This window comes from Papio anubis, chromosome 14 (assembly GCF_008728515.1).
Source record: "Papio anubis isolate 15944 chromosome 14, Panubis1.0, whole genome shotgun sequence".
Classification (NCBI taxonomy): domain Eukaryota; kingdom Metazoa; phylum Chordata; class Mammalia; order Primates; family Cercopithecidae; genus Papio; species Papio anubis.
In genome coordinates, this window is record NC_044989.1 from 36,905,138 (window position 1) to 36,933,077 (window position 27,940).

The 27,940-nt window shown below is 44.4% G+C and overlaps 1 protein-coding gene across 2 annotated transcripts in view; it reads left to right on the top strand.

Moving 5' to 3' along the window:
• Positions 1-27,940, top strand: part of VIT (vitrin) — a 127,471-nt gene that overhangs the window by 70,096 nt on the left and 29,435 nt on the right. Inside the window, exons 6-11 of one of the 2 annotated variants that reach the window (XM_003908500.3) lie at positions 959-1,036; positions 9,115-9,306; positions 15,864-15,920; positions 17,119-17,184; positions 23,720-23,764; positions 25,333-25,395. In XM_003908500.3, coding sequence (XP_003908549.1) covers positions 959-1,036; positions 9,115-9,306; positions 15,864-15,920; positions 17,119-17,184; positions 23,720-23,764; positions 25,333-25,395 — 501 coding nt within the window. The remainder of the gene's footprint in view (positions 1-958; positions 1,037-9,114; positions 9,307-15,863; positions 15,921-17,118; positions 17,185-23,719; positions 23,765-25,332; positions 25,396-27,940) is intronic. The other variant, XM_003908497.3, reaches the window with a different exon arrangement.

The window sequence follows — 27,940 nt, forward strand, 5'->3', positions numbered from 1 at the left end:
AGGTTCTCCGTGCAACACTGCTTACCATCTTCACATCCTGTAAAAGTATTCCCCGCAGATGGGAGAAGAAATGCTTTCATTACCAAATGTAATATTGGCTAATAGGTAGTACCACTACCAAGGTATTTTAATTTTAACAGAGATGTAAGCTTTAAGATATTCCCCCGCTGGATAAATACTTCTCAAGCAACTACTTCATGCCAGGAAAAAACTGCTCTGAGGTCTGAAAATTCAACAGTTACCAAGTCAGACAAATGACTTGCCTTCAGGGGGCTTACTATATTCCAGTGGCACTCTCACTTACTTATGGAACAAAGCCCATATGGTGGAATTTCAGGCATCCTTTTATGGAAAGAAGACGACTTTGGCAATTTTTTAATGCTTATTTTTTTCCCTAATAGACATTACCATTCCTCCTCCTTGCCTGGTAGCTACCGTGTCTCCCCCTGGGTGAGCAACACGTGGTTATTTTCAAGGTTGACCTATATTTACCTACTTTTAGGTTTTTCTGCTGCTATGAAATTCAAATGAATCCCACAGGGTCTGTGAAAGTGAGAGGTAGCCAGCCTATGACCGGAGCACTCCATCATCTCAAAGGAGAGCATGTGGAAGGCTTTCCCGTTCACCTACTGATATAATTAAACATTCGAAGCCACACAGATGAAAACCTTCACTTCCATGTCACATCTTCACAGGTGAAAGAAGGATTGCTGATGTTAAGCAACTCTGAGTCATGAAGATCTGGTTGCTTCCATTCTAATAGTAATAAAACACAAGCTATACAGGAGAACAAAATGCCACTTGACATTCTCGTTGTAATCAACAATTCAGCATGAGGGAGACTGATTTTATTGAACTGAAGAGAGATAAATTGAAAGGAGGGAATCAACTTAGTACAGAACCATCTAAAACCTCTAGCTTTAGAGATAAATCTCGTTTTTTTTTTTCTTTTTTGCAGAAAGTAAACCCAAAAAGGGTGTAACCTACCCATCAGCTCTTACATACTCATCATCCAAAAGTCCAGCTGCCCAAGCAGGCAAGTGCTCACGTGTGATTGAATCTAAACTTTCTGAGTCCATAAACGCGCGACGTGTTTTGGGAGATAGTGGAGAAATTAACATCTTAACCGGTCAAGCTCCACTGGTTCTGGCAATATTTTAACAGATGCCGGGAACATGGGCACAGAAATCAATGAGATCAGATGGCTGGGACTGAAGAGTGAAAGCTTTATTTTTTGTTTTTGCAATTCCGAGAGTGTGTCTCTATATTTGTGTCATTTTCATTCAGATTGACTGTTGCCTTGAGTTTTATTGTATTGTTACTTTAGAAAATGACATGACATTCTGTCCAGAAATGTTTCCTGGCAGCTAAAAGGAAAAAGGCTGTATCTACTTAGGTATGAAATGAAGAGAAGCAAAGAGAACGAGGTGGTTTATGTGATAACAGCAAGCTGCTAATCCAAATAACCCAGGCCAAAAATACACTGCTACAGGGCTGTGCCAACTCAGCTTCCATGTGAACCACAAAAGGGGGTATTGGTAGACCTCAGGCCAAAAAATACCATTTTCCAGGTTTCTGTGTTAAATCAAGAACTGTACTATGCATTATTGTGTCTCCAGAGGTGTTCTGATTTCCCACACAAAGAGAAACTGTGAGTCGCTTTATAATGGGATTTTGCATTGCTTCCAGAAACTTGATGGGCTAGCTAATACATTATGAGCCTGATAGTTTGGGTTCTGTTCATGTACTTAAGGTGAACATGGTTTAAGAATAGCAGTAGAACTTAGCACTTATTGAGCATTTGCTGTATGCCAGGCATCATTCCAAGAATTTTACCTGATCATTGCGTTTAATCACTGTAGACCACCTTTGGCCTATACTATTGCTCTGGTTGAGGAAAATGCAGCACAGAGAAGTTAAGTAAATTACCCTCCATCAAACAGAAACCCCTCTCTAAACCATCATTCTAGATTTTATTGTTTTTTTTTTTTTCTTTTTTTTTTTTTTTTCAGATGGAGTCTCGCTCTGTTGCCAGGCTAGAGTGCAGTGGCATGATCTCAGCTCACTGCAACTTCCACCTCCCAGGTTCAGGCGATTCTCCTACCTCAGCCTCCCGAGTAGCTGTGAGTACCAGCGCCCACCACCATGCCTGGCTAATATTTGTATTTTTAGTAGGGACGGGGTTTCACCATGTTGGCCAGGATGGTCTTGATCTCTTGACCTCATGATTTGCCCGCCTCGGCCTTCCAAAATGCTGGGATTACAGGCATGAGCCACTGTGCCTGGCCCATTCTAGATTTTCTTATGCTAATAGTATGTATATGGATTTCTGATTTTCCTGATTTGAGGAGCCTTAGTATACAAATAAGAAATTTTTTTTTTTTTGGTCTTTTCTCTTAATTACTGCTCCAGCTCTATCTCTAATGACTTTTTAATGGATCCAGTGGTCTAGTCCTTTTTGTTTAGTTGCAAGGATAGAGCTGTTCCCCACCACCACCCGTGAAGTGGCAGTGGGTCTGGTGCCTCGTGGGCCATTTCTGAGATATTGCTTGTCCTCTTTTGACCTGAGCACAGAGATGAAGAACGGGTGACAGGTCTCCTTAAGTGGCTGGCATCTCTGTTGTTTCATCTGACCCTGTGGCTCTGCAAAGCCAGATGCAAGACCGATTCCTGGATAGGTGATGTGTGTGGATATCAAAGGCAAGGAGACAGTGTTTAGTTTCATCCTGGCACCCTCTTGTTGGGCCAGAAATCTGTGCCCCCACTGCTTTCTCCAAGGTAGATACTGATGCCCGGTTCCAGCAGCCCCCGGGGGCAGCCCCTTCACACAGAGCCGTGGGAACAGCCAGGCTTCTCTTTGGCCGTCTCTGGGGTCTGAGAACTGGGATGGGGTGAGGTCGCCTTCCTCCTGGCATTTTGCTGCATGAACCCTGCTGTCCTGAGCCACTCCCGCTGCACCCCTCCCCCTCTCAGAGATCCCTAGGGCAGAAACAGTCCCCAGGTTCACATAAAGCCCCCAGCTTCGGGGACCACATGTCAAGCACCCCTATTTTTACCCTGAGTGGAAGAGCACTTCTAGACTCCCGGAATACACCCCTAAAACTCTGCAAGCTCTGTTGCTGGATTGCACGCCTGTGATGGGTCTGCAGAAAGATTGGTGGGAAATAAGATGCCCACCTGCCCTCCTGGCAGGTCCCCACAATCTTGACGAATGACTCTCTTCAAGCACCTTCATTTGGCTTGGGTATGACAAAGTGTGAAGGAAGGGAGGAAATATCTTCTGACTCTGAACACAGCACTCCCTAAAAAGTGGCTTCTGACCCCTCCTGTTCTTCAGGTCCTTTCCTTCTGTCCACTGGCCTGGGATGGGGGTGTCGGGGGTGTTGTGCAGGTTCTACTGGAAAGGCCTCACCTGTGGGAAGTTCGTGGCATCTCTCTGGAAAGGGGTGCTTGTAGCCGGGCGCAGTGGCTCACACCTGTAATCCCAGCACTTTGGGAGGCTGAGGCAGGCGGATCATGAGGTCAGATGGAGACCATCCTGGCTAACACAGTGAAACCCCATCTCTACTAAAAATACAAAAAATTAGCCAGGCGTGGTGGTGGGCACCTATAGTCCCAGCTACTCAGGAGGCTAAGGCAGGAGAATTGCTTGAACCCCGGAGGTGGCGGTTGCAGTGAGCCAAGATCGTGCCACTGCACTCTGGCCCGGGTGACAGAGTGAGACTCTGTCTCAAAAAAAAAAAAAAAAAAGGAAAAGGAAAAAAAAAGAAAGGAGTACTCGTGCTCTTCTGGCTACAGCTTTGGGCCTGTATCTGGAAGCAGGAAGGGCCACATAACCTCCTGTGAATGTAGTCATCTGTCCAGTACTTTCTCTGTGCCACACGCCTGCACTACAGTAACCCCGAGGCAGAGTGCCAGTATCTTCCCTTTTCAGATAAGAAAGCTGACCTTGAGAGAGGTTTAGTAACTCACCAAGGCCATAGTTCTAAGCAGCCCAAAAAGTATGCAAACTCGGTATCACCTTAAAGCAGGGAAAGTAGCAGGGAAAAGAGAGTTGGGAAGAGAAACTATAGCCAAATGATAACTCAGATAATAAAAGTCTACTTGGTCTGTACGTTCTCCACAGCAGAGACAATTTCTAAAACTGTCTATTTACCCCAAGCACCATTCACCCCCAGCAAGCACTTGTTCCAGATGCCTGAGTCATTGACATCCACAAGGAGTACGGGTGGCCGAGGGTGCTTTCTGTGAAATTTATAAACTAGCAAGAGCCAAGCATTGCTGATGTCACTTGTCCCCTTTACCAAACCATTTAAACTTTTGATGTCAGTATCACTAGACATTACTATCATCTCCTTGTTACTAGATTATCTACGATGGTCACAGTCTGAAAAATTATTTACTCCTTCATTTTGTTCATTCATTCGATATTTACATTGAGTGAGCATCTCCTATGTGCAAGACCCTGAGCTAAACTACCAGCATTCCAACATAAAAGGGATTCTTGGGAATAGAAGAACCTCACTTTGTAAGGTCTTAGTCCCCAAGTCCTAAGTCCTTAGTCTTACTTAGGAGTAAGTTTTCACGAACTCAAAAAATTTCAATGAGTACAATGAAAGGAGTGGTCCCCTTGGTGTTCCTTAAACGATAAAATTCCTTTAGTCATCGGGGGAAACAGAGAAGATGAAGGGTGAGCAACTGTTGAGGTCTCGGCATGCCGCTATAAAAGGTGCCCCGTCTGTCTGAGAATATGAATTAACAGGTTAATCAGGCCAGGATGACCCCCAAAAGCATGACAACCTTCTACCATGGGAAATTATCCTCCTCAAAAAATAGAAGGCACTTTGATTTGCCCTGTACAATTCACACTGAGAATAGGCATTCCCCGAGATTTAAATGCTGTTCCCACCACCACCGCGACCCACTGCCCTGGCAGTTAGTAACCATTAGGCAGGCGGCTGCTTTCTGGCTAGAGCCTTGAGCTAAATAAAACCAAGTAAGCGTTGGTTTGTAGAAGTTTATAAAAATCTAGGAAGGCACATTCCTAGTATCACAGCAAGAGAAAGGAAAGTAAATCTTGGTTAGAGGCTGCTGAAGCTGGCGTGGGAAAAACCCCTCTGCCTTCCCTGGCTGTCGGCTGAGTCCCTCGCTGTGGTTCGCAAATCAGAATTCCACGGCCCACTCTGGGTCCACTGAGTAAGAATCTCTGCAACCAGGGCCCCGGAACCTGCATTTTAACAGCTCCAGTGTGGTTCTAACGATGAGCCAGGTGTGGGGGAGCTGTGTGGCACCGCCTGCTACGTTTGAGAAGGTGGCTGCCTGGAGCTCTTCCAACCACGCCCAAATGAGGAATATGTGTAGCCTTTAAGGGAAGTTTTGAAATGCTTTCCCATAAAAATCTTTGAAAAGAGATCAACCCTCCATGTAGCTGAGATTGCACGAAGAAACTATTTTACTAGTTTTTTTCTGAAAGGCTCAAAAAGAACTTGGTTCCATGAAGAATGCACCTTGGATCAAATCAAGAGCATTATGTTCAGTGAGGAACTGGGAGCAATTAGGATAGGAGGAATAATTTTTCTCTATCTTACCTTTAATATTTATTTATTTATTTATTTTGAGACGGAGTTTCGCTCTTGTTGCTCAGGCTGCAGTGCAATGGCACGATCTCGGCTCACCGCAACCTCCGCCTCCCGGGTTCAAGCCATTCTCCCACCTCAGCCTCTGGAGTAGCTGGGATTACAGGCATGTGCCACCACCTCCGGCTAATTTTCTATTTTTAGTAGAGACGGGGTTTCTCCTGGTCAGGCTGGTCTCAAACTCCTGACCTCAGGTGATCCGCCCACCTCGGCCTCCCAAAGTGCTGGGGTTACAGGCATGTATCTTCCCTCTTAAAGACAGTTCTAATCCATAAAGGAGAGCAGGCAAAAACAACAGCCCACAGAAGCCGGTGGAAGCCCATGACTGTTAGTTGAATTTATGACCACTTGAAAGCATTTGCATTATAAGCAAGTGGTACAAAGACTGCCCTCAGGATCTTGAGCCTTTCTCTAGCAAATCAATTTTAGCAAAGGCAAACTGAGATAGTCAGCAGCCATGGGATTAGCCAATGGTGTGACAAAAAGATAACTCAGATTTTCAATATATAATAAGTTTTAGGTGGCAAAAAGTGTTCACTATTTGCAAGTAGAAGTTTTATTTTTAGCACGTTGCAACTGCATGAATAATTTACAAGTAAAATAGCTTTTCAGTTTATGTATGTTTCTTTCCGAATTATTAATTACACCCTATTTCATAAAATATACAAGTGGATTTGTTAAATGGCTTTTCCCTAGATGAAGTAGGTCAAACCTGGGCCTGCATCTCCCTAAAGAGGCGTTAATGCCTGGTAGCATTTACCAGAGGGTAAGACAGAGAAGTACTTTGGAGAAATTAGAAACTTCCCTAGTACTTGTTATGAAAGCTCAAACTCTTTAAAATAATGGAAATGTCATAAATCTGGCAGATTCAGTTTTGCCTAAGGATGGCTTGAAGGAGGATGCTGCCAGCTCTTTAGTGATTTGTCTGGCACAAGCTACGGGCAGATTTAAAGGTGACCAGCTTAGCAAGAAACAAGGCAATTGAAAGATCGGCTTCCTACCTTGACCAGCTAATGCCTACAAGAGCAGACCTAATGGCTGAATTCCAGCCCGATCCCAGGACTACTGTTTGCTGACCTGCTCTCTTAAATCAGTGCTGTGATCCCTACAGAAGACAGCAGAGTCAGGGTGGGGAAATGAGCAGGTGCTGCTGCTGGCGGTGGGTCTAAACACCCCACCACACATTTGTCTGCATCACTTGTCCAGGACTATGATTCTGGCACTACTTTCCTGGATGTTATACAATGTCAAAGGGGAAGGTGGATGGTTCCCACCGAGACAGAAGCACCTTCTTATTTCAGATGTTATCTCCTTGTTCTGCTGTGCTGTGTAACAAAAATGTATCAACCCTAAGCAGAGTTAAGGACAGAGCTAGGATGCTGTGGTAAGCTGAAAAACGCCCTTGAAAACATATCGATGTCCTAATCCGTGGAACCATTGAATGTTTCCTTTTATAGAAAAAATGTGGGGAGGCTTTGCTACTGTGATTAAATTAAGGATCCTGAGATGGTGGTGGGGTGGTTATTCTGGATTCCCCAGGTGGGCTCTAAATGCAATCACTGGCATCTTTGTAAAAGGAAGGCAGAGGGAGATTATTTCACATCCATAGAGGAGGAGGTTGTATTAGTTCGTTCTCACACTGCTATGAAGACACTATCCAAGACTGGGTAATTTACAAACAAAGCAGGTTCAGTTGGCTCAGAGTTCCACATGGCTGAGGAAGCCTCAGGAAACATACAATCATGGCAGAAGGGGAAGCAGATACGTCTTACATGGCAGCGGCGAGAGAGAGAGAGAGAGAAAGAGAGAGAGAGAGAGAGAAACTGCCTTATAAAACCATCAGAGCTTGTGAGAACTCACTATCACGAAAACGGCATGAGGGACACTGCCCCCACGATCCAATCACCTCCCACCTCGTCCCTCCCTTGACAGGTGGGGATTACGGGGATTACAATTTGAGATTAAATTTGGGTAGGGACACAGAACCAAACCATATCAGATGTCATGTGAAGACGGAGCAGAGAAACAACTGAGGATGCTGGCCTTGAAAACTAAAGTGGCAGGGCCACAAGCCAAGGAATGCCAGCAGTCAGCAGAAACCAGAAGAGGCAAGACACAGAGTCTACCCTACAGCCTCCTGAGAAAGCTCAGTGTTGCTGACACCTTGAGTTTGACCCAGTGATGCTGATGTCTGACTTGGGCCTCCAGAACTGTGGGAGAATAAATTTCTGTCATTTTAAGCCACCCAGTTTGTGGTAGTTTGTTATAGCAGCCCTAGCAGCTGATACAGGTGCACAGGGACAGAAGCTGGCATGCCCCAATGGGGCCCTGCAGGCACAAGCAACAGTGGGTTGTTCCTTCCCAGGACTGAGGAGCTGTTTACTTTGGGGGCCATCGTGTGTCTCCCTGAGAACCCACAGTTCTCAAGACAAACTCCAGTGCCCAGTGGGTAGCCACTTGTCCCCTTACTCTAAACCTTCAGAGATATTCTCAGAGCACTAACAAATTGAGACTTGCTTTATAGGGAGCCAACTACAGAGGTGTTTAAAAGGAGAGAAGCAATCTAAATCATCACACATGGATGAAGAGCACCATTTAAAAGTAGAATCTAGGCCGAGCACAGTGGCTTGCACCTGTAATCCCAGAGCTTTGGGAGGCTGAGACAGAAGAATTGTTTGAGGCCAGGGGTTCAAGACCAGTCTAGGCAACACAGGAAGATACTTTCTCTACAAAAAAAAAAAAAAAAAAAAAAAAAAAAATTAAAAATTAGCCGGGTGTGGTGGCTTGCATCTGTAGTGCCAGCTACTTGGGAGGTTAGATGGAGGATCACTGTACCCCAGAAGTTCGAGGCTGCAGTGAGCTATGATTGTGCCACTGCACTCCAGCCTGGGTGACAGAGCAAGATTCTGTCTCAAAAAAGAAAAAAAAAATGTAGAATCTGGATGGTCCTTACCATCCAGTTAATTCTGTTATCCTGTTTCACAGACAAGGAAAAACTGGGGCCCAGAGGAGTTGACTAGTCATGAACCAACCTAAATTAGAACATCTAGAATGTATTCTCTGACTAAGTCATAGTGAAAGCCCCAAATGTACCTTCTGTCTTCTATTCCAAGGCCAATGCTAACCAAAACAGCAAAAAAACAAAAACAAAAAAATATGTACATAAACCATTGCTAGTGGCGCCAGGCAAATTAATTCAGCAATTAATCATGTTCTGCCTCGTCTATGTTCTATGTTGCTATAGTTTTGACCTGTCATTTATTTTATTGCTATTGAATCTTTGGTTGATTGAGTGATTGCTCTGAGGGCATACATTCTTTCAGGCAAGAATGTGGCTATTACCTGGGTTTCACACTTCACCGTGGCTAGCACAGCTCTGTACTCATAGCTAGTGTTCAATCAACATTTATTTTATTTCTAGGTCTATAAGAGCCTACAGGTTATTTTGTAGGCCTGGTATAATTCCATTTTCTTGCAGGTGAGACCACAAAAGCCTATCAGAGGCCACCCATTCCAGCAACAACTGCACAGCCAGTCACTCTGATGCAGCTTCTGGCTGTCACTGTAGATGTGGCCACCCCCACCATCTTGCCAAGGCCATCCCCTTCTGCTGCTTCTACCACCAGCATCCGCAGACCAGAGCCTGTGGGCCACAGGAGCCAGGAGATGGGTCAGTAGGTAGACCACGTGTTACTTTGTGCAAGGGAAATGGGAAATTGGGCTTTTAGAGTAACAGCTCTGTCTGAGCATCTGTTGGGCTGGGTGAATGGGGAGCACTGGAGAACTGGGCCAGGGGTATGTGATTGTGTCCTCCTCCTAGATTCAAGGGAGGATATAGATTCAAAAATAGGACTGCTGTCACCGTGCTTCTGAAGATAGAATACTTTCCCATTGCAAAATCCTCATTTCTCCAAAAGCTCAGTTGAAGGGATGGTAGATTTCTATGTAAACATTGTTGGGGTTTTTTTGTTGTTGTTATTGGTTTTTAAGTGACAAATGGTATAGACTTGGAAGTCTTCAAATATTAAAAGCAAACAAAAACCAAAGGAATCCCTTTAGGAAAAGTCAGATAGCTAACATTTTTATTCCTTTTCTAATGGCTTTTTGTCTTACTACTTTTACCCATTGCTCAAATCATGCTGAAGTTTTTATCAAGGTCCAGTTTATGGACTTCATCTCATACTACATCAAATAGGGCCTAAAGAGCCCATCTGATCATCTGATCTCGTTTCTGCACAGACTTATATCTACACCATCCTAGGTTAATAAGCATCTATCTCACTTCTAGAACTTTTCTAGCAAGGGGGTGAAAACTTCTGCAGCTGGAGCTCCACTATTGTCCTAGCAATGTTTTCTGAATATTTCCCACCTGGTGCCACTTTTTCCTTCCAGGAGGAAGTGCTTAGGACTCGTTCTTTTCAGGCTCACCTCCAGCTTCCAGTCACTACTGCCACAGAGAATGACCCTTCCCCCCTTCCTGCTCCCAAAGCAGAGGCCAGCTACTTACCTATCCATCTTTTTATTTTAAAAATGCAAATCAGTCTGGGCGCAGTGGCTTACACCTGTAATCCCAGCACTTTGGGAGGCTGAGGTAGGCAGATCACTTGAGGCCTGGAGTTCAAGACCAGCCTGGCGAACATGGTGAAACCCCATCTCTACTAAAAATGCAAATATTAGCCAGGTGTGGTGGCACATACCTATAGTTCCAGCTACTCGGGAGGCTGAGGCTGGAGAGTCGCTTGAACCTGGGAGGCGGAGGTTGTAGTGCGCTGAGATCGCACCACTGCACTCCACCCTGGGTGACAGAGAGAGACTCCGTTTCAATAAATAAATCAATGAAAATGCAAATCAGCACTTTGAATGTGCTAGACCATTTTCTGAACACCTTACAAATATTAGCCTATTGAATCCTCCATAACAACCCTGTGAAGTAGATTTATGACTTCCAGTTTGAATAAGCCATTGTACTGATGAGGAAACCAAGGAGTAAGGCAGTGAGGAAACTGGTTTCAGCCTATACAGCTGGGAAGTGGCAGAGCTGGAATTCAAACTCCAACAGCCTGGCTCTCCTTTTCCTTGCAGGGGAGCATCCCTGCCAAAAATGAACACCCCAGGCCCAGGCAGAGCACATCTTGGCATGATTGCTGTGGCAAAATTAGAAGGTGCTCAGCACAGCCAACTTCTTATTGAATTAATAATAAATAACAGAATCCATGTAGTACATATATTGCATGTACCAGACATACTGCATGTATTATCTTATTTAATCTTCTCAATAAGTTTTTGAAATAGGAGTTATTATTATGCCATTTTATGGACAACTCATTGAAGAAGCTATGATATAAAGTCCCAAAATAAGAATACCGCAAAAAGAATTTTTGAACTTCTGAAATATATCAAACACTCCTCCACCATTCTGTTCCTGTTTAACTCAGGATAATATTAACACGGGTGCACAATACTTGATAGCAAAAGAGAAACAGGAAGGACGCTGGATGGAAGGGTTAACAGGGGTTCTGTAGCCAGAAGTTCTCCTTTCTAAAATTTCAGGCTCTTGACTTCAGATGCCTTGATTCTTTCAAAGATTTTTGAGTGTCTGAGTAAATTGTTTGCTCCTGTTTTCTCCTTAGAGGACTTTAAATTCTTACATAACACATATAACTAAACATGTGGCGTATTTATTTGGCTACGCTGGGAGCTTGGAAATCTGTTGCAAGTTGGGCTCTGCTTGTGGAAAACCTAAGAAGCTTGAAGTAGTGGCTCCTAACCTGGCAAAGCTTCATTATTCCTGGCTTGGGAACAGGAGCTTTGGACAACAGCCTCCCGGTCCATCAGTGTTCCTTCTTCATCCTTGTCCAGCGCCCACTTCCATGCTGACCCACAGACTGCTAGACCAACACTCGGAGCAAGCAGGCCATGCAGCATGTACCACAATTGCTAGGATAGGAGCCAAACCGGGGAAGGGGGAGAGCTTTTTAAAAGTTGTATTGTCTACTCAAAGGAGTTTCTGAAGGCCTAAAAAGAAGTGAAAATTAATATTTAATTGCTTATGTCTTTTTAAAATAAAAGTATTCATGAGATACTTTCCAGAAACCATACAATTCACTCATTTAAAGTACAATTCAATGGTTTGTCATATAATCATAGGGTTGTGTGACCATCACCACCATCAATTCTAGAACATTTTCATCCCCCCAAAAGAAATCCTGTGCCCATAAACAGTTACTCTTCATTTCCCCTAACCACTCCTCTCCAGCACTAAGTAACCAATTGACTTTCATGAATGCCTATCTTAATGTATGGCTATAGATATTTGCTGTGATATTTCAGCCCAACTATATTAAAAAATATTTAGATAACTCATGTTTTTCCTTCAAATGGGCTGAAAATTAGAAAGCAAATCTCCTTATACTGTGATAGACAAGTGAGTTGTTGTTATTGCACTTATTAAAGATTTTTCCTCTTATATATGTGACTGTAGGCGCAAGGTTCTAGAACTGGTTGTGGACAGGGTGTTCAAGCAAAACCTAATTCACTTATTCATTCAACAAATGTTTTATTGAATGCCCACTATGTGTTAGGTACTGTTCTAAATCTGGGCTACATCAGTGAACACATCCCATCGAGATCCCTGCAGCAAGTCGCTTCAGCTTAGGACACCTGAAGAGTATGTAGCCAAAACAGGAGCTACCTGCGTTTGGGGTCTGTGACTCATTTGTATTCCACAATGGGATCAAGATCTGCCTCTGAGACAGGACATGGGAACTTGGAGAGGGCTCAAGGGAGAGTGGAAAGTACAGCAGGAAGAGACAGGGGCTCTCCCAGCCCATGCAGAGGAGCTGATGCAGATGGAAGGTGGAGCTGATGCAGATGGAAGGTGGGGCTGTTCACCAAGCCCGCATCATGGCCCCTTAACTGACCCATGAATGTGCAAACCAACAAGACAGAAGGGAGTGAGTCAAGGCTGGGGGTAAGGAAGCGAAAAGCCAGAGCAATAGAGACTTCTTACAGGTGCAGGAAGGAGGCTGTTCTTCATGGGCAAGGCCAAGGACAATGGCATCCCCGGGGACAGAGGGGGAAGCTGGGAGAGCCAGATCTCTAGATATGCTTAGGAAAGAGTGCTGGAAAAGACGGAAAATCCCTCCAGGTTCAGCTGTAGGTCTGGCTGAATCTACCACAGGCTAAGGAGGTGGAGTGGCTGTGCCTTCCATTGTTTCCTTAATCAAGTTCATTTCAAGACATGCCATGGTTGCCTCAGCTGAGCTAGCACTGAACTTGTCCACAACCAAGGGTAGACCAGGGAGGGGAGAAGAGCGCCGCCTAGTGGCAGGGAATAGCGATGACTGTGATCCTTCACTTTTCTACCCTGGGCTCCACCTTCTGACCAAGGGCCGCTAAGGGGGAGAAAGTGAAATTTGAGGCAGGAAGAGAGGCCAGCATCTATCACTGCCCATTCCTTCCACATACAGTTTCCCTTACCAACACTTATCTCACCAGTGAACGCTTATCTTCCTTAAGGTATCTGGAGAAGGCTTTTCTTAAAATCCAGTCTTACAAATAGTAAGAAAAAGACAAATGTTCCAAAAGAAAGATGGGGAATGGTCATAACCAGGCAAGCCACAGTGGAACAACTACAAATGGCCAATAAAAAAATTGTTATAAAGATGTTTGGCTTTGCCGGGCCTGGTGACTCACGCCTGTAATCCCAGCACTTTGGGAGGCCGAGGCGGGTGGATCACGAGGTCAGGAGTTCAAGACCAGTCTGGCCCAGATGGTGAAACCTCATCTCTACCAAAAATACAAAAATTAGCCAGAGGCGGTGGCATGCGCCTATAATCCCGGCTACTCAGGAGGCTGAGGCAGGAGAAACCCTTGAACCTGGGCAGCAGAGGTTGCAGTGAGCTGAGATCGTGCCACTGCATTCCAGCCTGGGTGATAGAGTGAGACTTTGCCAAAAAAAAAAAAGTTCGGCTTCACCAGGAATCAAGTAAGTACAAATTAAACAACAAAATATCATTTCTCACCAACTTTCATTGGAAATTGGTAATACACAGTTTGGGTGACAGTGTGGAGAAATGACTCAGAATTCACACTTCTAGGAATACACCCTAACGTCATTATCAACCAGGGGTGAGAAGAAGCATGAACACAGATGCTGTTCATCATTTTTTAAAGGGGATGATTTAATTGTTTATCACTAGAAGAACGGTTAAAGAAGTTACTATACAGGTAGTAAAATGTTGAGAAATATGTGCACTTAGTGCCACGAGAGAATTGGCCTGGGGCAGATCGTTCAGTCAAAGAAGCAGCCTACAAAACAGCATGGGAACCAGTCTCACTTTTGCAACTGTGTGTTGTACACGAGAGCATGTACATCCCACAGAAAAAGGGATACAAGTAACCAGAAGTGTATACCAGTAACTGCTGGCTAGAGGATAAAAGGTGATTGCTTGTTATGCATAGTATATCATCTTATTCTTACAGGAGGCCTATGTTATCTGTATAATTAAACAGAAAATAAGGCTGCTTTGAGGCTGGGCATGGTGGTTCATGCCTCCCTAATTCCAACACTTTGGGAGGCCGAGGCAGGAGGATCACTTGAGGCCAGGAGTTCAATACCAGCCTGGGCAACAGATCAAGACCCCTGTCTCTACAAAAATTTAAAAAAAAAAAACAAAAAAACACTTTGGGGGCTCACACCTGTAATCCCAACACTTTGGGAGGCGAAGGCAGGCAGATCACCTGAGGTCAGAAGTTCAAGACCAGCCTGACTGACATGGAGAAAACCCATCTGTACTAAAAATACAAAATTAGCTGGGCATTGTGGCACATGCTTGTGATCCCAGTTACTCAGGAGGCTGAGGCAGGAGAATCACTTGAACCTGGAAGGCAGAGGTTGTGGGGAGCTGAGATCGTGCCATTGCACTCCAGCCTGGGCAACAAGAGCAAAACTCTGTCTCAAAAACAAAAAACAAAACAAAACAAAAACATAGCGAAGCATGGCGATGTGCACTTGTAGTCTCAGCTACTCAGGAGGCTGAGGCAGGAGGATCACTTGAGCCCAGGAGTTCAAGGCTGCAGTGAGCTATGATCACACCACTGTACCCCAGCCTGCGGGACAGAGTGAGAGCCTGACTGAAAATAAAAAACAAAAAAACAAACAAAAACCTACTTTGAGTTTGTGTCACATAATTGGAACAAAGACAAAAATAGTCAAAAGCTGGTTTTGGATAGATCAGGTTCTAAGACAAATTGATAGTTTTTTTCCATGCCCTCTTGCTCTTCCCCTCCTTGACATTTGGTTCCTTCCCTCAGCTGGGTTTTACGTGCCTCTCTTCCCCCTCCAAAGGCTTTGCATTTCTCTTAACAGAATGCTTTATCTCCCTTCTCCCTTTTAAAACCTTGCTTTAGAGAAATTGCTCAATAAATAATGAATGTGGAAGTGTGTTTCCTTCACTCACAGAGTAATTAAGCATAACCCATTGTGTACCTCTAAAAATGACGGAAAGCTAATGCTATTTGCATCAATACCATGTTAACGCAGCTTAAGCAAATTGCTGAATGTTAAGTGACATTTCCATTGAAGGATTACTTCAACCTCCCCATGAGTGGCACAGTTGACAATTATTGTAAGAATAATGAAGTGTAAAGAAATATGGCATTTGACTGAAAGATACTTTGATAGTTGTGAAATACAAAGGTTATTATTGCCTGTAGTTTTTAGTTCGTGTTTTAAGTTAAATACTCCTTTTTCTTTTTCTTTTTTTTCTATTTGAATTCCTCTTCCAAGGCAGGTTCAGACTGCCAAAATATAGAGCTTCACCTTGCTTCCGACCTTGGTAATGTTTTGCTAGGTTGGATCATGGAAAGAATGAGAACAGTTAGGTTAAAATTTATTGGCTGGGCGCGGTGGCTCATGCCTTGGGAGGCTGAGGCAGGCAGATCACTCAAGGTCAGGAGTTCGAGACCAGCCTGGCCAGCATGGTAAAACTCCATCTCTACTAAAAATACAAAACATTAGTTGAGCCTGGTGGTACTGGTTGAGCCTGTAATCCCAGCTACTCAGAGGCTGAGGTGGGAGAATCGCTTGACCCGGAGGTTGCAGTGAGCTAAGATCGTGCCGTGGCACTCCAGCTCTGGGCATACAGTGAGACTCTGACTCAAAAATAAGTTCATTAATTAAAATAAAATAAAATTCATGCTCTGACCAGTCAAATGTTCTTACAGATCTCTGGTCCACTACCACCTACACAAGCAGCCAAAACAGGCCCGGAGCCGATCCAGGTAAGACCCTAAACTCCCTTTCCAGCCACTGATGAAAGTTAAGCTTGTTTACATGGGGTTCCTCTCCACATCTGTGCCATTTAATTTAGATTTGAACAAGGACTATTAAACCACTTAGGTCAACAGAAGATACAGCTCAAGGGTCCAAATTATAAGAAAACATGTAAGGAAGTGGTTAAGTAAGCAAAGGCCTGACCCGCTCTCCGTTCCCTTGAGGTGATTCTGTAGAGGTTGTGAAAGGAATGTCTCAGGATTCAGCAACTAGGCTCTTACAGACCTGAAAAGGGACACTCTCTGGGACTTATTTTTGAGGAACTACGGTAAAACACTGAGGGAAATTTGTATCATCTCCCAGGCAAGAGCCTTTTTTTTTCTCTTTTTTGCCTGAGTAATTCTATGCCACTGGGGATAGAAATACATTCTCTCCCACCCGCCTCCACCCCAGAGTTCACCTATGAATTCTGAAATGCCCCTGGCTGTCTTCATTTCTGTATGCCCCTTAATGGTTTGGCTGCAGAACTAGGAATCCAGCAAATTCTCTTCTCTGCAGCACTGTAAAGGCCTGCAGAGATTAGAAAGGAAAATCTAGCAGGGTTTGAAGGTTTCCACAAACTCTACTCACGGCCCGGTCTATGAGCTGATACACTTGGTGGAAGTATACCATTCCCTCTGAAGCCACAGGGCACTAGGACCAGAAGGACCTACAATGTGGGGGGGTGTTCAGGTCTTCCCCCTGCTGGGGGATACTCGTCCACTCTCCACATGTTCTTAGAAACTGTAGGTTCTGTTTTACTTGCTACTGGATAGGAACAAGGGCCCCATGGGCTCCTCTGGTCAGGGCGAGCAGCTTCTATGAGCTTCACAATTGCACCTTTGCCAATGCACATGCTGTTTTCCTGGACAAAATGGCTCGAGAATCAGAACACTGGCCAGGGCAAGGACTCCAAGGCCATCTCAGGCCTCTACAGACTCGTGGGACTCTTCAGGAGGCGAAGTCATGGGGCACTGTTTCCTCCTGTCCCCTTGGCCAAGATTTTTGCCTCCTCTGCAACCCCCAAAAGTACAGCCAGGCACAGGGAGCTAGGCTGACTTCCAAGGAAACTCTGAACTAAGGTAATTTTCACCAGGGGGCAAAATAAGGAAAGAAAGCAGCCTTCTGGCTGTGTGTACATCAGCTGACCCTGTGTAATCCCCTCAGGTATCCAAAGGCAAGATCCTTCAGGAGCTGCCTTCGAGAAACCTGTTAGAGCGGATGTCAGCCTGGGTAAGTTGCCCACTGCTTACCATCCCTGCTCCCTGCGAATTTGCTCTGTGGCACTTTGCAAACACGAGGACTTCCCCCACACACTTGCTCTTGGCCTCTGCAGCTCAACTTCAGGTCCCAGACTTTGGGGGCATGCTAATATTTAACCTCGAGAAAATGTCTCTTTGATTGATCAGTTCTCAGTGCATCAAAGAGAAGATCTTTGTCAACAAAGATACCCAAGGGCTGTCATTACTTTGTGTCCCCTCAAGAGATCCCCCCACTAAGCAGTCTCTGCACCACTCTGCACCTACCAGGCCCATCCTCAGAAGGATAAAGCACGAATACCCAAACACAGCACGTGGTTGGGATATGGCATGGGGGACGGTTGGCAAGGAGGCACATTACCTGATTTGCATCTTCAATTTTTTACTACCTGACAATGTTGGGTTTGTTTCAAGGCTGTATTCTGCTGAATGTGTTTGGCCTCATTCCCTTTTTCTGAGTTTACCGTCCTCCAGTTCTACAGCTCTGGGATTCTCTGTTTCTCCTCCATTCTCCTTTATGCTCCCAATAATGCCACTCTGTCTTGACCCACACGGATGTTCCCAGCTTCCTTTTGACCTTCAAATCCTACCCAATTTCTGCTGCTTCCCTCTTCACCATCATCCCTGCAACTTGGCTCTGAGTGTCTCAGAGCCTCCCATGAACTCTCGGAGTGTTCCTGACTTAAAGGACTCCCCCAACACCCTCTAGGTGCTCAGACCTAGACTCGTTAGGAAGCCCCATTATGGCTCCTGCAGGGGGAGGAAGCCATTTGCACACCCTGAGTAAAGGCATGTAGGAACATTTGGAGTTCTTAGATATCCTTCGACCAGCTCTCATCTCAGATGCAGTCATGTATACAAGGCAAGCTGCCCAGTTCCTCAGCTATAAAATTGTCAGATTATGGAATTGGAAAGAATTGTATAAAGTACATCTGGTCTAACTTCTCACCTAAAAATGAATCACTTATGGTGTGCCAGACAGAGGCCTTTACCCTATACTTCACGTAGTAGGGAATTCCCAGCCCCTTCATTTGGTGGGTGAAACTGTTAGACGTAACTATCCAGAACTTCAGTACCTCGTTACTAATTTGTCTAAGGCAGTGGTTCTCAAAGTGTGGTCCAAAGACCCTGCTTTCAGAGATTCTGTGACATCTTCCCTTCTCTGACTAATGTCATTGTGAGGACAGATTTTCTCCAAAAACAACATATCACAACTGACTGCGGGAGCTGATAAGAGACTCCAGCTGTCTTCTATTATAATAGACATTGGAGACATTTGCCACTCTTCTCACCGAACCCTTGCTTTTAGAAAACAGTTATTTTTCAGTAAAAATTAACACTGACGTTAAAATGTAATAATTCTGTTGTCACTTTGAAGTAAATTAATAGTTAGGCAGGGTGTGGTGGTTCACGCCTGTAATCCCAGCACTTTGGGAGGCCACGGCGGGTGGATCATTTGAGGTCAAGAGTTCGAGACTAGTTTGGTCCACATGGTGAGACCCCGCCTCTACTAAAAATACAAAAATTAGCCAGTGGTGTGCGCCTGTAATCCCAGTTACTCGGGAGGCTGAGGCAGGAGAATTACTTAAACCTGGGAGGCAGAGGATGCAGTAAGCTGAGATGGCACCACTGCACTCCAGCCTAGGCCAGAGGGAGACTCCGCCTCAAAAAAAATAAAATGAAATAATAAAATAAAATAAGTGAAAATAAAGCAAATTAATAGTTGAAGAAATTGCCAGTTAGTATTCCATTTCAAATGAGAAAATGCATAGTTGTAATTTCCAAATGATAACAATTAATAGATATAATTCATACACACTAAAGGTCTTTGGGGTCTTTGAGAATTTTTTAGAGCATGAAAAGGCTGAGAACCTTTGAGAGTGTCTCAAATGAGAGGGCCTTTCAAATACATGAAGCTAGACTTCATGTCTTTTTTTATATCTCCTCTTTTCCAGGATATTTCTTTAATCCCTCCAATAGGTCTTTCCATGACTTGGCAGTACACCCTCTAACTATGCTACAGACTATTAATAATTCATACACCAGGGTACCCCAAACACAATGTGGCCTGGGTAGTGTGCCAGGCAATTGCCTCTGTAGTCCTAAATACTCTGCTTCCACTAAAACATCCCAAGTTCCATTTGGAGTAAGCCTCGTCTCACCATTGGCTCATCTCCTACTGAGCTTGCAATACCTAAAGCCCAGGCTGGAGGGCAGTGGCACAATCTCGGCTCACCGCAAGCTCCACCTCCCAGGTTCACGCCATTCTTCTGCCTCAGCCTCCCAAGTAGCTGGGACTACAGGCACCCACCACCATGCCCGGCTAATTTTTTTTATATTTGGTAGAGATGGGGTTTTACCGTGTTAGCCAGGATGGTCTCGATCTCCTGACCTCGTGATCAGGACTTTTTATCATATACCTATGTAGAAACAGACCACCTCAATCCCGCCTAGGTACAATGGAGTTTTTGAAGCCCACATTGGAAAAATCACCTATCTCTATTAAATCCTTCCTTCGTTTAGTCGGCTACAATCTTCCTGAGTATTAGTTCTGTCATTTACTGTGTTAACATCCTTGTAATCTTTGTGTCATCTGAAAAATGTATAAACATGCCACCTGTCTCCATTCCCGTTACTGATAAAAATATATCATGTGGGGCAACCGAATCCTGCGGTCTGCACTAAACACCTCCTTTGTGTTTAGATCAACCCAGACACAAGCAGCTACATGTGGACCTGATGATGTTGCCATCCTCCTTTCTACAGGACAGCAGGTGTACGACCCATGAGTGATGCCTGCCACCCTCTCCCACAGTGCCTTCAGCCACAGATAGAAATTCATGTACCCCTCCTCTCGCATTTAAGCTGAAGCTCTCAGGAAGGGGACCTGTGATTTAATTTTTAAAAATATTTATTGAGCATACTATATGTCAGATACCATGCTGTGCATTAGAACTGCAAACATGAATCAAATATTTTCAAATTCTAGAATTACGCTGCTAGGGCTTTTGCCTTCACAGGTCCCACACTCTCCCGCTTCAGAGTCATCAGTAATGCCACTGCCTCGTAAGCACTGGGTCTCCCACTGCGTTTTGGGAGTTGGGGCAGTCTACTCCTGCTGTATGGAGGAGGTGGGCGTGATGGGCTCCTGATAATTCAAGTTAAAACCCGGTGGCTTTTCCTCGGAACCATCCTTATGCTGGTTGGCTTCGTACCATGAGCTATGTTTGAGTCAAAGAAGCTTCACTGGTCTGGAAACCTAACAATGGAGTTAATGTTGTTTCCAAGAGAAAAGGCTGCCAGGTCTCCCAAAAAATACCCCACACCGAGCGTTGAATGGTAGCCCATTTATAAACCTGGGACTGTCGATGCTTTGTTGACATGATGGCTTACGCCCAGGACCCCAGACTGTCCTCAGCCTTCTCTGAGAGTCCTTGTGCGATGTGCTACCAGCGTGGCAACACCCTGGGCACAGCTGCAATCACCCCACCCTCTGAGTGCTCCCCACTTCAGTACAGCAAGAGTCTGCTCTCCAGTGAACGTGCAGCTCTTGGGACATGAAGCCAGGTGAAGAGAAGGGAAGCCTAGAGATTCTGCTGGTCCAGATGCCTGCTGCCTTTCAGAGCCACTTCCTCCTGAAAACTACACCCCAGGGGAGTCACTGGGAAGAAACCAGGGAGCTGAAGGGCCACTTGGGCTTCTGTCTTACAAAATTTGAGAGCCCGAGGGGCCATGTTTGCAGTCCCTGCTTGGGTCCTGTGTTGGTGACTTCTAGATGTACAGGGAACAGAAGGAGCTGGAACCAGCACCAAGATTATACCACAGTCTTAGGAGCAGGGATGGTTCTGGGCCCTTTCGAAGACTTGACTACATTAGCACGAGTTGCAGGTGGCTGGGCCAGGCCCAGCTCTTCAGTGGCCTAACCAAGTACCCTGAGATGCTGAAGCGATGATGACTCCTCCTCGTGTGTGATAAACAGATGGTGGTTAAGGGAAGGCTTTGGAGCCTGCCTGCCTGGGCTTAAAGTTCTGTTCTGCCGCTCCCTGTGTGTGAGTGTCCTCACCTGTAAAATGAGATCATAGCTGCAACTAAGTCACTGGATGATTGTGACTTAACACATAGAAAGTGCTCAGTCAATGCCTGATGCTAAGCAAGCTCTCCATAAACACCAATGGCTTCTACATTTTTACCCCAGAAATCATTCAGAACCAATACACCTTTTTTTTTTTAAATTTCCAACTTGCATCCGAAGTTCAAGGGTACATGTGCCAAATGTGCAGGTTTGTTACATAAGTAAATGTGTGCCATGGTGGTTTGCTATACAGATCATCCCATCACCTAGGTATTAAACCCAGCATCCATTAGTTATTCTTCCTGATGCTCTCCCTCCTCCTACCTCCCAACCCTCCAACAGGCCCCAGCATGTGCTGTTCCCCACCATGTGTCCATGTATTCTCATCATTCAGCTCCCACTTGTAAGTGAGAACATGCAGTATTAGAACCAACACTCCTTTTAGACATGACTGTATCTATGAGATGACCAAGCAAGAATTGTCACAAAAACACAAAAATAATTCCCTGGTTTTCTAAGAGTGACTTACACTTTTCAAAGTGATTTTATACACATTTACCAACTTCGAGTCTCCTCCATGTGACAGTGCCGGGAAAGTCTTTATGACAGCCCTACACTGGAAAAAACTGGAGGCGAACTGGAAAGAAGGTAAAGTGAGCTCCCCAGGCTCCCAGTTGGTCTTTGGCAGACCCAGGATGGGCTTCTGACGTCTTTTTTCTTGATACCACCCTGTTCCTCCTTGACGCCAGAATACAAATGTTCTCACAAATTTACTTCTCATTACTACTGAGTCCAAAAAACACCAAGTCTCAGCTGTCCAAATATTTTTCAGCCTTTGGCTTTTGGATGAATGTAATTTGGTTCAAACTTGTCCCAAACTAACTGAAAGTGGCGTTAATATAAGGCCAGGCTTCTAAGACAGGAGCAAGAGGCTTAGAAATCCCTGATGTTGGGGGACTGTTTATCTCCTGATAAAGTAGTAGAGCACCCAGCATCCTAATCTTCCTGACATTCAAGAGTGCGTCGGAAAAAGGAAAAAGAAAGCAAGCAAGCCTTGGGCAAAAAACTGAGAGAAGCCTGCAGCGCATTTTTTTAGGAAAAGGGTAAAGTGCATAGTTTCACCAGTAGGTGGCAATAAAGTAATAAGGCTAAAGAAGCAGAATGTTCTTGATCAGAATGTTTAAGCATGTCATAAATATTTTGAATGTGGAGACTATCCTGCCCAATCTGCTTATATTACTTACAAAGAAACTAAGGCTCACAAAGGGTTTGTGATTAGCTCAAGGTCACACACCTCGTTAATGACTGAACTAGATTAAACTCAGGTCTCACCATTAAACCAGAATGTGCAAGAACAGATTGCCTTTCAAAACTGCCTGGCATCTTCATCACGTAAAGAAAAATATCACCTTTTTTCAATGTGTTAGTAATTTCAGCTGGCAGAAAAGCTGATAGCCTTTAAGAAATAAAAAGCTGATCATGCTCTCAACTTTCTGATCTAAGATAGAGAAGGAGGAGGGATGGAGAGAAGGAGGGAGGAAGGGAGGGGAGACATGGAAAAGAGAGGAAAGGAGAGAGAAAGGCAGAAAGAAAGAGAAACAGCCATTTCTGTGTTATAAGGCTTCCTGACACATTTGTGCTGCCTGTGAGCCCCTCTCAGCCATGATTTTCCAAAAAAGATCAGAGATTATTGGGTAAGACTCTCCCCCTCCCCTCGACCCCTTCTACTTCATCAGCACCAGTTTGTGATGAAGGCCATTAAACATCTTACTGCATATAGGTCTAGGTGCTACTTTCCTTTATTCTGTTTGAGTCACACACCGAGAAGCAGAATCTTGGGAAATAAGCGGATTGCCTATTCCCTGAAAGGGCCATATTTGTTCTGTTTAGTTCCAAGGGAATTCAAATAGGTGGGACAAATGTACATAGAACGATATTAGGCACATAGTGAGTGCTTAATAAGTGTGGACGTATGAATAGATGGGAAAGGATTTAGGACAAAAGATTCAGTCTCAATAGTGCAAGAAGGAATCTACTACTTTGGTTGAATATGTAGTGAATTCCCTCTCTCTGGAGGTATTCAAGCACTAGCCAGCCACTCGCAGGCCAGGGATGTTGTAAAAACAGGTTGGGAGACGGTTTGGAATGGATGAACTTTTAGTTCCTTTTGAATCTGAGGATTCCCATTATTCCAAGATTCTTGGTGCATAATGAAAAAGAAACTGGTAAAGATGTTTATGACTTTGACCTTAAGAGCTTCAGATTTTAAAAAATCATACAGATTTCAGGTTGCTTCATCCAAAATTCTGGCCCTCTGTTCCTTTATTTAACTTTCGGACACAATTGGGAAACCTTATCATCCCGGCAATTCACTCGAGAGTTTCTACTGGTTTGGTTTAAGTAACAAGTTTTGTTTCTTTTCAATTTTGAAAATCAGGAGAGATGGACTCTTGGAAACCTGGATCGGTCCTTTTAGATGAAGGTAATTATACAGCCCAACCTCTCAGTCACGCCTGGATCAAGATGCATAGGATAACAGAACTAAGAGTCTAATAATCCAGCTGGCAGAGTGGCTGAGCTCCGCTAGCCTAGGATTTCTAATGGCTCCCGCCTCTGACTTAAGGGTCCTGCAAAGGGCACACTGAAACTCCCTCCCTAGGGAGGCCTGGGGTAAGGAGCAATACTGGATAACAAAAGGGAGAGAGGAAACGCGAAGACAAAAAGCCAGAAGGGAGCTAGTTTCCCACTCTCAAAATGGGTTTGGAGCCTCACTCCATCTGGCAGCACACTTTAACTTCCTCCAACTCCACTTCCTCCTTTGCAAAATGGTTTTCAGGTTTTCCCTTCACAAGAATGGGTGTTGTTCGCTGCCTACCGCATTAAATATTCGAAACTCCAACAAACAAGACCTTCCAGCTCTTCGTGGGAGGGAAGACTGTACTGGTAGGGGAAGAAGGAGGTGAAGGAGAGGACTCCGCCTCTGGACTTGTACTTCTCCCCTTCCTCCAACGCAGAGCGTTGGGGCGTTTCCACGACAGGCTCCTGGCTGAGAAATACTGTTAGACACCCAAAGTGAATGTTTAAAATGATGTGAGGAAGTGAGATGAGCTAGCTGACCTTTAATGGAAGGATGAAATCATGTGCTTTGCAAACTGGAAAAAATAACAAGCTAGTAGAAAGCTCACTGCAGCCAAGCGCGAGCAATAACTCCCGCATCTTCCTCCACCCCCGGGGAATCCCGGAACTTCCGGGCATCCTAAAAATCGGGAGACTCACTTCCGGTGCTGCAAGCGCACTCTTCCTGGGAAGCCCATTTGTCTTACCAAGCCTGAAAGGATTCGCTTTTATTGTCTTTATTTCTTTAAATGGTATATTTATGAACTTGGCTCACATGTAAATGGCTCTAAAGAAACCCCCTTCCCCAAGGCTGAAATGCAACTCACACGCACAGCTTCTGACAGCATGAAACCTTTTTGCATCTCTACTTCTAGTCGCAAACAGCTGGGAGGGTGGAGTTGCATTTTCAGCCCTCTTATTTGAGTTGCTTTTAAATAAACTGTCTTTCTCCAGTCCACATCCAGTCCTCATTAGATTGTCCTCCTTGCGCCTTACTCATCTTCGTTCATTGTCTCAGTCACCAAATGTTGACTGAAGACCTACATGATCTTGGCACGGTGGAGGTTTATTTGAGGAAGACACATTCTGTGGCTCAAGATTTTCAGAATTTTACAGAGGCATAATTTACTATGGCAAAGTGCTTAACGCTTTCAGATAACAAAACTAAGGCTCAGAATAAATAATAAATTAACGAGAGCAGAACTCAAGTCTCCTATTTCAAATCCCTCAGCAGAGTACTATGTTTTTGATAGGCTGTAAGTAAATATTAATTTATTATTTTTCTCAGGATGGGGGTAATGTAAAGAAAGGCACAGTTAGCTTTAAGCCAAGCCCCCAAGCTGGGTGTGAATATCCATTATGTCCCCTTCCCTGGGGTAAGGCCAGCTGCTTCCTGTCCTTGTAAGTCACCAAAAGTTTTACTGCTCTTTCCAGGACGTGTTCCAAAAGAAGAATTGAGCACACAGTCTTTGGAGCCAGTATCCCTGGGAGATCCAAGTAAGTTAATTGACAACTAGAAACCCACGGTGTCTTTGACATCTGAACTGCTCTCTCCTCTCTTCCCACTCACTCCCACTCAAACCTGCCTCTCTCCTACCATGGATCTATTTATCTCCTCTCTTTTGACACCTTGTTCTAAGGGGAAAAGGAAGCTTTTGAAGGATATAAACTGTCTATGTACATGAGGGGGAGAGGATCAAGATGTTTTAATATCACTATGGCAACAGGGTAAAGAATGGGATGGAACAGAAAGACAAGGAAGGATGAAAGGAGGAGATGGGCAGGTTGGCAGGGGCAACTGTCTAGTGCAAATGATGGTGGCCAGAGCTCAGTTGGAAGTGGAAATGAAGATAAATGGGCATATTCAAGAGATACAGAGAAGGAAGAATCTATAGGATTGAAGGCAGAGGTTTGAGAGAGGGAGCAGTTAAAGATGAGCTGAGCAACTAGGTAAATGGTACTACAATGAGGAACACCGGGGATGGAGCAGGTTTATATCTATCATCTTCTTTGAGACATTTGATCTGGTAGAGAGAAGACTACCCAGATCTGACATTCAGAAGGAACAGCCCAATCAGAAATTTAGAGTTGTAAGACAATGAGCTATAGTTCAAAACTGAGGCTATGAGAACAGAAAATGTGACTTAGGGAGATAGAGTAAAGTAAGAAGAAACACAAGACTTAAGCCTGAAGAACCACACTAGGTGGAGGATAAACCACCTGAGGATATCAGAACGGAAGAACCAGAGAAAAATAAGGAAAATGAGAACGGTGTAGTAGTAGCCTACGAGGTATGGAAAGAAAGCACCTGCAAATTCCTCTAGAAAGTCACTACTAGTCAGCCACCAATGGACAATGAGGCTCAACCTTGCTGCATATGAGAATCACCTGAAGACATGCCCACCTTCCTGCCTCATACCTACTGTATCAGGTTCTCCCTAGACCTTGCTACCCAAAGTGTGGTCTGGAGACCAGCAGCATCAGCATCACTAGGGAGCTTGTTAGAAACACAGAATCTCAGGCTCCACCCTAGACCTGCTGGTTCTACAGTGATTGATTCCTTTGCACATTTACCCTTGAGAAGCACTGTCCAGAGTGAATCCCAGGAGTCTTCATTTGTTGAAGCTGCATTAGCAACCCTGATATGTACATGACTCTGATATGTATCCAGAGTTAAGAAACACTGGCCTGATGTATTGGACAACACAAAGCATTAATCTATAAAATTGTACCATGTTGAAGGAAACTAGAGCAATTAAATAAATTGGTAGATTGATTCCCATAGATCCTATATCTTACTTTCTCTTCCTTGACTTTCAACCTCTGACCTCTTCTGTAGCCATAATAAATTGCTCACACTGAACATTGCATAACCCAATTCTACCTGTTAGCATTGATGTTGGCATCTTCAGATCAGAATGTTTTCATCTCCATATAAGAAAGCCATGGGTCTCAGACAAAACATGCCCTGAGTGGAACCATTGTCATTTAAAAGAGGAGCAAAGATAACCCTGGTATCAGCCATCAGGCTAGTGAGTAAAGAGAATTAAGCAATAGAGAAACAGCTCACCTTCTTAAGACCTAACTATGAGATGAACGTGTTAATCCTGAACGCAATTCAAGATGTAAGAAATAAGGAGGAAAAACTGCCTGTGAGGAATCAAAATAGATGCTACAATATCCATGTGCTTTATTCATGTAAAAAGAAAATTCCCTTTGGCCCTTATTCTAATTAACAATTGTTCCCAAAAAATACTTTATTCCAAAAGGCATATTGAACTAATCTACTGACATCTGGAAGGGAAACCCCACCTCAGGAGTACTTCTGCAACTTTACTGTGCACAGGAATCACCTGGGGATCTTGTTAAAATGCAGATCTGACTCTATAGGTTTGGGTGGAGCCTGAGAGTCTAGCAAACTGTAGGTGCTAGTGGGCGGCAAGCCCTAAAGAACTCCACTGCCACCTGCTGGCAACAATTCACACTGCAAGCCCAGCCAGAAAAAAAATGAGTTGGCCTTCCTTGGGAATCAACAATATGACAAACTACATATAAGAATCACATGCTGCTTTTCCTTTGCTTTACCCAAGGTTTTAGTGGCATCTTTAAACTCTGCTTCTGGACTTTATTTGCCTCTTTCATTCTTCATCTCAAGATCATGCTTGGGTATAGGCAGTTTGGGGGCAGCAAAGGACAAGGGAAGCCAACTGCAAAGCATGAATTGGTAGGCACTGAACAGGCAGGACGACAGGAGGTAAAAGCTTTTCTTTTGAGATTTGCTACTGAGCCAAGGTACAAACAGGTGCCCTGATTCTAGATGGAGCAAAGTCAGCCAGTCCCAGATGGGTCCCTCTCGTCTCCTACTTCCCTGGTTTTGATTGCCATGTAACACTGCAAGATAATAAAACATTCTCAGGTATAACTTTTCTCATAATCACAGTTCTGCTGTAGCACTCAGCAATAAATATTTCTCATCAATTCTTCTGCTCAAAACTTTGTCAACTCATGTTCATTTATTGCTTTCCTCTTTAAAACGATGTTT